This window comes from Phodopus roborovskii, unplaced genomic scaffold (genome assembly GCF_943737965.1).
Source record: "Phodopus roborovskii unplaced genomic scaffold, PHOROB, whole genome shotgun sequence".
Lineage (NCBI taxonomy): Eukaryota > Metazoa > Chordata > Mammalia > Rodentia > Cricetidae > Phodopus > Phodopus roborovskii.
The window spans coordinates 36,733,028-36,745,047 of NW_026126407.1; the positions used below are offsets into that span (position 1 = coordinate 36,733,028).

The 12,020-nt window shown below is 34.2% G+C and overlaps 1 protein-coding gene across 6 annotated transcripts in view; it reads left to right on the forward strand.

Annotated features, from left to right (window-relative positions):
* Window positions 1-12,020, forward strand: part of Gabra1 (gamma-aminobutyric acid type A receptor subunit alpha1) — a 53,785-nt gene that overhangs the window by 21,659 nt on the left and 20,106 nt on the right. For all 6 annotated transcript variants that reach the window (XM_051180924.1, XM_051180926.1, XM_051180927.1 and 3 more), the window contains exons 5-6: window positions 5,499-5,719; window positions 8,461-8,543. In XM_051180924.1, coding sequence (XP_051036881.1) covers window positions 5,499-5,719; window positions 8,461-8,543 — 304 coding nt within the window. The remainder of the gene's footprint in view (window positions 1-5,498; window positions 5,720-8,460; window positions 8,544-12,020) is intronic.

Genomic DNA, 12,020 nt, shown 5'->3' on the forward strand with positions numbered 1-12,020 from the left:
CCCTTAAATGACTGCTCTACTTAGCTTCTGTCTGTAGCATTGACATTGCCTCATACTTTTCTCCTCAGTTGTGAGACCATTGTGATTCAGGGATGTCAAGCTTTCAGAAAAGCACTGCTATCCCAGAGAGAGCAGCCATTTGTACTACTATGTCTGAATCCGTTTTAGCTTTATATGAAAAATCAGTATTAAAATTTTGAGAACATTTGCCCTTAATTAGAAGGAAAGAATACTTGAGAGAGAGAGAGAGAGAACAGAGAAATATTCTTTGTTGAAAAATGTACATCAAATTATTTTCAATATTGGAGCTGTGCTTGTCTGCCCTTCCTTTTTCTGAGAAACATCTTGGAAAATTTATGAATTCCATCAGTATAACCAAACTATTATAAAGAGGCTATGAAAACATAACACTATGACTATTCAAATACATATTAGTTTTAGATTTCCTTTATTAGTACTTATTGCAAATTGCTTAGTAGCTCAGAGAAAACTCAGATAAAAGTTACTGATTTTTCCTGGTTTAAAAGGAAACTTAAATCATTCTGCCTAGATTTCATATTATACATACTTAATCTTGGCATTCCCTTTCACTTATTCACAGGATTAACTAAATGCATATTGTCATTGTGCAAATACTGATTGCTATAAAAAGGTAAAGCCTGTGAGTTCTCAAGCCTGGATCTAGAAGTAAATATGACCGAGTTAGTCTCTCTACTACTCACAGTCTGGATCAAAAAACAATATAAAACCACATTCATATGAAACATGATATTAAGTATTCTGGGGAAAATTTTAAAAATCAAAGGATCAAAATCTTTAAGACATTTGCGTTATTATGGGAGCCCATTCATGTAAGATTGTAATTTTACACACACACACACACACACCTTTCAAGGACATTTTCTCTTTCTAAACCCTATGTTTCCACAGGGGACAAAATTGATAAAGAAAGCTTACCATTTATCAATGACACAATACCAAATTAACACCTTCTATTTGTGTTTCAGTCAATTTCCTTGACATAAAATTCAACACTGCTTTTGGCTGCATGCATAATATTGCTTTGGTGAAGTTTTTATTGAAAATTAATGTCTGGCTTTCTTAAAGTGATGTCAAAAGTTGCAAAGTCTTACAGTGTGAGTGTATTGCTACTTTAAAGGGAGTAATGGATTACTAGTTGTTTGATGGCAGAGCTAGAAGCCTAATTCATATTAAAAAAATAATTTTTGTGTGTCAATGTAAACTAAATCCTCCCCTTTGAGTTCTGAATATTTTGATAAGGAAGACAATGGAGTAAAGGACATAGGATTAGAATACATTCTTTGTTTTTATATTTACTTTCATACAATAATTCTCCCTTTGTCTCTTTTACCTTGTGTTGCTAAGGGGTAGTGCCCAAAAGAAGCCAAATGTAAACAAGAAATAAAATTCCATATCTAATAGGCTTTAATTATTTTTTGTTTTAAAATACATTTGTACTCATTCTTTTAAGAATTTCATGCTTGTATACAATGAGCTATGATCAAATCCACCTCTGTTATTGTCTCTCCCCTTCAACTACTAGCACAGTACCAATAAAGTCTTCCTTTACAACTCCATGTACTCTTATTTTGAATCCAAATGAGTTCTATTTGTACTGCCAATGTTTATGGTTGTAGGGCTAGCCACTAGCGCATGGACAGTCATGCAGAGATCACATTCCAAATGGAAACTGACTCTTCTTACCCCAGCAGTCACCAGTTGCCAATAGCTCCTCTGCTAGTGGTTGGGGTTTATGAGATCCTCCCCCAACCTGCTGAATGTGGATAGCCTTTACTACATTTTTGAGTTATTGTCTCAGCTTAACAGAAATTCAAAGGACCAATAAGGTTGTGCTTGTGACTTAGAATAAAGGTACACAATAGGATTATTTTTACTTGTCAGTATGTCTGTAGCAGTCAAAATTGCATCTTACATACAAATTTCAGATTTAAAAAATTAGAAAAGAAAAACAGGGTGAACAGAAGCTGATCTTTCTCATTGCCCATAATTTCTAAAACAGCATTCAAGTTGTTTTGTGAAATGAAAAAATTAGGCTTCACAACTGATTTTTAAAGTGGGTCCTGTAAGTTATACCCAAACTTTTGCTATAGAAGATTATTTGAATTGTATTATGAGATATTAAGTATAAAAAAGAGTTTTATTTAGAGGCCATCAAAGTTCAAAGACAGAATGCTATTTTTTTAAAAACAGGAAAAGCTTTGTTAATTTTAAAGCAGGAACTAATAAAATATCTAATTAATAATGACCATATTTGAACTTGTTATTACTTGGTGTTTTCTATTATTTTAAATGTTATTCTATCTATTCCTCATCTCAAGCATTTCAGCTCAATAATATTCTTATCTGCATACTCTCAAGAAAAGAAATTGACCCACTAGCTAAGGGTACCAATTGTAACCTGAGCAGTCCATCCCTGAAGACTGCTTAGCTCCCAAGGCATCCAACTTCATCTAGACTAAAAACAAAACGAGGTCAATTTAAGCTTATTTTAAAAACCATTAATTGGCCATCAAACAGTACATTCCCAGGGCACTAGACTCTGACAAAAATATCCAGGATGTACAATCACACAGCCTTGTTTTTTGTGGTGCTTAAGTGTATTAAGTCAAGGCATACATAGATGTCAATAAATGGCATGAACTGGACCATTTCAACACCATATTTATTTATTCAATATTATGTTTTATGCTAGATCTTGAGAATAAGGGCTCATATTCTCCTAGAACCTACTCTATTGAGCAGAGACACTTGAGAAGAATTTTCTCTTGTGAGGTGGGAGCTGTAATTCTGAAATTAATAAATCCTTTAGAAAAACCCTTTGCACTTATTCAGTCTTTTCTACAGGGTCCCATCTTTTGTATTGTGCTTTTGTTTTTGACTTGGTTATGACTGTTTGCTCACCTTCAAGTTTCTATCCTGTAAATTTCTAAAGCTATCTTTTCCAAATAGCACCTTTTTGATACTAAACTATGAAGAATTCTAGTTTAAACATTATGGTGATAAAATTGGAGGATAAACAATAGGTGCTGACTTTATCCCCATAGCCACTAATGCTATGGATCTTCTCTAAACCTTGTTTCAGCTGCCTGAAAAGGGAAACAGAGCTCCTATTGGCCCAAGTGGTCATTCTTGATCGAATAAATAATGGTCATGTGGTCTGCATCTTGTTTTATAAGGCCATCCTGGAAGTTACCTACTGCTACCAAGTCAATGATATGGAAAGGTCCAAAAAACATGGATCAGAGGGTGTGTCTATTTGTGATTAGATGGGATGTGGTCAGAGGCAACTACTTTTATGTAGGTTTTATTTCACCTCTAACAGAGAAAAGGAGGGAATAAATTTTACTCTTAGTGTTTCCCTCTCCCCTCCCCACTGCTGTGTGTGTATGTTATATTTGAAGGAGAATTGTCTCAAACAAAATTCAGGAAAGGCAACTTCATTGTCTGTCTTCAGTATAGATAAATAAATCTGAATGGAAATATAGTATAGTAAAAACATAAATGTTAGGACATGGGGAATTTTGAAATAATTTTTTGAGACATTGCTTTTGGGCATTATCTCATTGAAAATTTAAACTCGATCTATTCAGGGTTTAATTTACATTTAACACTTACTTACTATGCTTCCAAAAACTAACTAAACCCAAATAAACAAATGAAATCTTACTTAGAGCTAGCAAATGAATCAAGTGTTTTATTCCTGGGAACATGATTTATTTAAACATTCCTGGGATCTTGACTTACCTGTAGACATTCTCTGTAGTATGTTCCAGTCTAAAGTCATTCATTTGTATGGAGAACAGTTTTCTGTAGCTAGATAAGGAAGAATAGAAAGGTTATCAGATATCATATCTCTGTCTCAGAAGCCTGTCTGTTATACAAACAAGGAGTCAGATGCCCAAGAAGACTAGATATAGTATTAGTGATAAGCATTGTTTTTGTGTAACATCTAATACAGAGTCTCCATCCTTCATGAGTTCTTCCAATAACACTCAACGCTTAATAAATCCCCCCTCTCCTGAGTTTAATGGATGCTTAACAATGTTTGCTGTGAATAAATTCCTATCATGTATCACAGTGACTTCCATCTGATACAGAAAACCTTAACGACAAACACTGTGACGTGTTTGGCCTGTATCAACAGAATAGCATCATTTTACTCACTTTCTTCTTTACATGTCAGTCACCAATTAGACACATGTTACATTATAAGGCATCCACTTACTCTGTAATTCTATGAATCAGTGATGGCCTAACAATATCAAACCTCTGCCAGAAGGGTAAAAATACATTCAGATATCACTTCCTATTGTTTAAATCCTAGGAAAGAGACAGGTAGTTAAAACCATGTACAAAATACCTAAGGACAGAAATCATTTATTGTATGTCCTAAGGATGACATGTATAAGATTTAAAAGCAGCTTCTTTCAGAAGTATTGGGCTTCACAGGGTTAGGGAAATGTGCCATAATATTTTCCAGTTAGTGCCTCCTCCCTTTCTTGTTTTGAGTATTCTAAAATTAATGGAAAATATGGTAAACTTTATTTCTAACCATTGAGTTCTAAATTTAGTGCCAATGTAGCAAGTACTGCAAGGAAGATGAACACTATCCTTTTCAATTTCAGGAGCTGATAAGTCACATTGCTTGTTTTTAGATGAGCAGATGTTCCATCTCTGGTTAATGCCTAAGGAATGCTCTGCATATTCAAATAAATAGATTCCCTGGCTGTGAATGATGATGAGGTTCACACATCTGTCATGTGATGTACACACACATGCAATCAGTAGCACACACACCTCCACATTTTGCATTCTTCTCTCTCTCCTCTCTTTGGAAAAAAATGTTCAAATTAACAGTGGAAATTGATTAGCTTAATTCCACATTTTTATAGTCTTGTTCACTATGTAGGAAAACTGAAAAGCTAAAACATTATTATTAACAAACAAAAAACAAAAATCTTCCCTTAGCCAAAGGAGTTTTGCATCTATATCAGCATCATGATTGGCTTGTGTTTGATTATGAGGAAATATCCAGGGGGGATGTAAAATTCTATGTTTTGTCCTTACTGCTAATATTTGTTTATTTAAATATTTTCCTTTACATATAACCTGCAAATATGAGTTTATTTTTAAACTGTTATTTTTGTTTTTATATCACTATTGCTGATGGTTTCTGTTTTACATTCCTGTATCTAAGGAGAAAATGGAGAACAATTTTTTCCTTAGTTTTGCAGATCTCTCTCTCTCTCTCTTTCTCTCTCTCTCTCTCTCTCTGTGTGTGTGTGTGTATGCATGCACACACACATATATATATGTGTTAAAAATTATTACAAAAGCTATCAATAATTCCATACATATGCTTCTGAGAATGCCACCTAAGCCACACTGAACCCCCAGATCATATTTGTATGGCAAGTGGAACACTGTGAACACTTCTCTTTTCCAAAATTACCCAGGAATATACAATTGATGTGTTTTTCCGTCAAAGCTGGAAGGATGAAAGATTAAAATTCAAAGGGCCCATGACAGTTCTTCGGTTAAACAACCTCATGGCCAGTAAAATCTGGACTCCAGATACGTTTTTCCACAATGGAAAGAAGTCTGTGGCCCACAACATGACCATGCCTAACAAACTCCTGCGCATCACAGAAGATGGCACACTTTTGTACACCATGAGGTAAGGACAGCAGTGATTCCTGAAGGAAATTGTCTGGACTTCTATTTCTACAAAAAGTAAATCTTCCTCAGGGTGATGGGCCATGATTTGTCTTTGGATTTTTGGTCTTTTAAGCATTAAATTTAGTATGCTAAGCAATCATAATGCTCTGAAATGTCATGCATGCAAGGAAGGTTAAATAAAATATAAATGAAATCTATATTAACTAATACAACACTGCAGAGGCTGTATTTCCAATCTGTTTTAATTCAACCAGAGGACATTTTAGCCCCTGTTATGAATATTTTCCTGCATTCTGATAAGGTCTAGATAAATTTCTAGAAGTTATCTATTGGTAGATATTTAAAAATATTTCTACAAAAAAAGAAAGACAACATGAAAAGCATGACTACATAAAGTTCTTTTAAAAACTCATATGGAATTATGTATGTGAAGAAATACATGATTTCTCAAGTAATATTTTTAGATATAGACAGTTAATTTGGCTTAGCCTGAAGACTATATGTGTATGTATGTGTGTATGATATAAAAATGACTGAAATGACTGAAAAACATGTCATAAGTATACAGTGTCTTAGGGATAGAATGGAGGAAGCATGGATCATAAAAACAAAAGTTATAGAAAGACATTTTTACATATTCTTTTGGAAATATGTAATGGTGTTTGATATATTTAATGAAAAAAGATTCCTTTTGGTTTAAATGAAAGCTGTTTATGCAGGATGACTATTTATTGGAATAGTTAATGTTTCCTATATTTGGTTATTTCTTTCATTAAAACTGGACATGTGTGCCTTCTGTCCCTAAACTCATAGTACCTATGCCTAACAATTTCATTAAACTGAGATATCATAAACTACATATCCCTAATTTCATTTAGCAGAAGGGAGATAGGATGGGGGTTGGTGGGGAGAACAGGAGAGGATGTGAGTGTGAGGAAACTGTGATTGACATGTAAAACAAGCTTGTTTCAAATTTAAATAAAAAATTATCAAAAATAATTAAACTACTAAGAAAAGAAATTGAACCTATCTAGTCAAAATACAATATCACTTAGGGAATATGGGGGAAAATAAAAAGGAAAAGGAAAATATAGGATCCGAAGACATAGCTAGACTATGGCAGCATCCAAGCACGACCTAAGCATATTACAAATTAAAATTTGCTTTGGTTATAGATAAGCAACTATCCTCTCCCTAAAAATCCACTTGTGTTTCAATCTAAACCCAATGTTTATTCCTTTCGTGTGATACGCAGGTCCTAAATGGTTTAGGATTAATGTTTTCTGGGGGTCATAAAATTCTTTATGATAAGTAAGTGACACATTCCATTAACTAAATTACTCACCACTTCCCTAGTGTTACCAACTTTTTAAATAGTTGGGCATGTAATATAGACATTAGTATGCATTCTGTAATGCCTTAATCAGTAATAAAAGACCTAAATGTTTTTACTGGCTATAAAGCCATCCTATTTGAGCTATTTAATAGAAAAGATAACACAGGACTTGCTAAAAATCTTTCAAAGATTTTGGCTATGTGGTTCGGTAGATATGGGCACCAGGATACAGATGGTGAAAGGAAATAACTGACTCTTGGAAATTGTTTTTGGATATACGTACTAAGGGATATTTGCATTCATATCCATGCATACACTCAAATAAAATGTTTATTCTTAAATCTTATAAAGAAAATAAATGCAAATTTTCACACAGTCCTATTTACTAATATTATATATATATATTGTTATATTTCAATGAATTAATTTTTAGCATTTTTTAAAACATAAATAGAATGTCTGGGCAGTGTTGGCACAGCCTTTACAGCCAGCATCTGGGAGGCAGAGATACGCAGATCTGTATGAGTTCAAGCCCAGCCTGGTGTACAAAGTGAGTTCCAGGACAGCCATGGATACACAAAGAAAGCCTGTCTCAAAATCAAAACAAACAAACAAAATATAAATAGAGTTCACATCCCCAGAACATATGAGACTGATAGGAAATACAGTATAGTCCTGATTTAAGTAGGCAATGGATAAAACGCACTGATAGAAAATCTGTTATACTTCAAGAAAACCATCAAGGAGAACCACAGTCTCACAAAGCCCAGGGATAATTTCACTTGGTTTATTTCTGTCTCATTTGTTGGTGCTGTTTGGGGAAGGGTTCAGAGAATGATTAGGACAGGAGGACTATTCTTGCTATTGCTGGCAATGTCTTCTTCTCAATCAAGGATCAAGTGGCAATTATTCATTTTCCTTTATAACTTGTTTTTTATCTTTCATAAACAGATAATTATTATACATATTTAGAACTTACAATATGATTTCAATTTTGTATACATTGTGTAATAATCAAATCAAGCAAATTACTCTATGCATCATTTTGTTATGGAATTATACATTTGATTATATCTGCTTTCATTCTTGGAACAATTCCCATACTCAGATTGATTAGTGGATGCTTTTTATTATAAGAAATACCAGTAATGTTTTACCCATCTTCAAAATCTAATCTTGTCAATTTTCACAAAGCAAACAGAAATTACAGAAAACAGTCATGGTAGCTTATAAATCATCCTAGATAAGTTGATTATTGGGAATATAGCATGGGTGTACATTTTATATCCATCTAATCTGCTTTTTTAATGTGTTTGCTATAGTTAAAAACATCCTGCTCTAATTATCAGCAAGTGTCTAATCTATAGCGCTTTTGTTTGTATTCTGTGTCCTTAATTAATAAGGTTGACTGTGAGAGCAGAATGCCCAATGCACTTGGAAGACTTCCCTATGGATGCCCATGCCTGCCCGCTAAAATTTGGAAGTTGTAAGTAAATATACTTCAAATTATCATTCTTATATGAACTTAAGCAAGAATTTTCCAATTAGTTATGGTCTGTTGGAAAGTCACAAATACATCAAGAACATTCAGACATCAATTTTATTTATTATTATAAGAGTTGCCTACGAGTAGTAGTCTATATATATATATACACATATATATGTATATATATATGTATACATTAAAATAATTTATTTTTGTGTATGTATTCATGCCTATGTGTGCTGGCTAATTTTATGTCAGCTTACACAAGCTAGACTTATTTGAAGGGAAGGAACCTTAATTGAGAAAATGTCTCTGTAATATTCAGCTGTAAAACATTTTCTTAATTAGTGATTGGTGGAGGTGGGCTCAACCCTTTGACGGTGGTGCCATCCCTGCTATGGTGGTTCTGGATTGTATACCAAAACAAGCTGAGCAAGTTTTGGGAAACAACTAATAAGCAGCACTCCTCCATGGCCTCTGCTTCAGCTCGTGCCTCCAGGTCCCTGCCCTATGTGAGATCCTGCTCTGATTTCCCTCTGTGATAGACTGAATTATGGTCATGTAAGCTGTGATAAACCATTTCCTCCCCAAGTTTCTTTGTTCATGGTGTTTCATCACAACAATAGCAGTAACTCTAACTAGGAGACTATGTGAATATACATCATGTATGTGTGTGCACCTGCAGAGGCCAGAACAGAACATCAAATCCCCTGGAGCTGGATACATGTGGTCAGGAACAGCCTGACTTGTGCACAGGGAGCCAAACTCAGGCTTCTGAGAAGAGCATTGCACACTCTTAACCACTGTGCCGTCTCTCCAGCTCCAATCTTATCATTTATTTACTAAAATAGAAACCAGTGATTAATCCATCTTGTAGAAAAACATTATCAAATAGTATTTGTGGAAAAGGTAAAGGAATCTTGAACCTCATAGATACATTTCTAGCCCACTAAAAAGGGAATTGCCATATTTTCTTTACAATGTCCTAACAAGATTTTAAGAAAATATTCATAGGTGTCCAAAGACAATGTGTAGGTTTGTTTTGTTTGTTTGTTTGTTTGTTTGTTTGTTTGTTTTTTGATGGAGACATGTTAAGGAGACACCTAGAAAATATATTATTGTAATTATTATGTCTAAAATTTTCCATGTCAGTGTGACCCATGGAATTGATGAATGTATTCATCCTCTTTTCCTTTTGTTTCCATTTTATTGTACCATAGACACATTTCTATTGTGTCATTTTTATGGGTCTATACTGTTTGAAATCATCAAGGAGTACTTTTGGGATAAAAGGGAACTTTAGGCTGTATAACAAGATCTTCTGAGCTTCTCTCTCCTCTTCTATTTCTGACTATAATGCATACATGGAGTAAGGATAATGTATCCCTGGCTTCCTGCAAGGGGGGAGGTTCAGACAGTGACTGAGTCAATCCTGGTTTACCTTACTTGCTTACTGTTCCCACTAGACAGGCAGACTGAGCAACTATTTTGGTAAAATATGATTCATAGAAGAAAAATAGTGATAGTGTAGGATGATAGCAAGCAAAGAAAATAGCGAAGGGCTTTCATGAGCCTAACAGCTGTAGTGATGGGGAGACATTGTTCTCTATTTATAGATCACATTCTATCCTGAAGACTCAAGATTAATCTCCTCCAAACCTTCTAGATAAACAGGAGTTTGGGAGAAGACTGGCTTTTTCCACCCCTTTCTTTTACTCTTTACTTGGTGGTCACTCCTGTTTTCTCCTGAGTGGCAGTTCCATTTCTAACAGGGATCCTATTATTTGTTATTTGGATTGCAAATAATGCATCAAATATATGATCCCTTTTAAGTTCTCCTATTCCACAATGTAACCTTAGGAGGAAGATCACCCACTATATTGTTCCTGAGCCAGTACTGATCCATTACCACTATAACAGTATCATTATCATTAATGTCCCTAGAAAAATATTTTATTCCCCACTTCAATTAGTCTTCAAATGTGTTCTTATTTGGTCAGTGAATTACAACTTCCTTTGTAATCAGATTTGCTTCAGTAGTGTGGATAGCTAAAGAAAGGGGGCCATGCACTTTTATATAAGATGTAAAAAGGTCATTTTGGTCAATGTCAGCTTAGTCCCATATCTTAACAAAGGGTGTCTATGTATGAAGTTCCTCATCCCAAAATAGCATATCAAGCCCTTGCATATGCTTTCAGGGAGATGGGAAATTATAGATAAAGGAAATAAGAAATTAGTGCTCACACAGATAAAAGCTTTTCCTAAAAGCATAAGCACCATCTACCTTCAGTATAATGAAATGTATTTTATTTTGCCTATGTTCTCAAAGTAGGTTGAGCAGAGTATATTTTCTTGTAGGCACATTTTCATTTGAAGGATTTGGGAGCTATTTTACAAAGAAAGGTATGGATCATGAGGTGAAAACAAATAGTGTTCCTTATAAAAAGAATGAATTTAAAGAAAAATGTATAAAACAGCTTTTCACCTGGGCAATTTGCCTGTGATCTTTCCTGTCTGTGTTGCTCTACTCTTTGTAGCATCTGTGGATAGCCCTCTCAAAATCTATATCTCAGCATAAATAGCTCTTCCTACATTCTTTCTTGATTATTCTGTAGTAATTTGTATATGTTATTATCAATCTTCTTTGTTCTTTCCCCCCACTTTCTTTATAACATTTGTCCCTGCCTTCATTATCATTTGTGTTTATTCCTGAACACTTTTTATTGAATGCAGACTAAAACTGCTTTAAGAGCAGGGTATATTTTATGTATTTGATTTAGCTTTTTCTGCTGTAGAGGGTAACACAATTCAATAAATAAGTATTTACTGAATGATGAAAGGTTATATTAACCATGTTTTAGGTACATTTTGCTTTTCAGCATTTGAAGTTCTGAACAGTAAGATGAAAGAGGTGTGAAGAATGGAAGGAAAACATGGAAACCTGGGCATTAAGGCTTTTAACAGGCACTGTAACTTCATTTTACAGTTTCTCTCTTGACATTAAATCTACGTTTGCATGCAGTACTAACATTAGTCTATTTCATAACCTCAACCAATGCCTTTTGTTTTACCATTTCTTTCTAAGGAATATGATTTCTTTGAAATCAGTTCCTAAAGTATTTGATTAAGCATTTGAAGATATTTGCCAACTATCAATTCAGATAAACTATTATTGTGCCTTCCTTCAGTCTTCTCTACCACAAAACATCAGCTTGCATCAAGGGAGTGCATTCTTCAGTTAGGGAAATTTCAAGGAGAAGCTCTTAGTAAAAATTGTTGTAAACCTTTACTTCACAGTAGAAGTGGGTTAATACATGTTTATCCACCATGGAATTTCTAAAAAGGGATGCACAAGGCACTAAAGATAGCACATTTTTCCTGCTATAACTATATTAGCATTATAGAGACAACTCAAGGTATAAAATAATAACATTCAGCTGCTGTTGCCAACAACTATACAAGACATTAGCGGGAGAT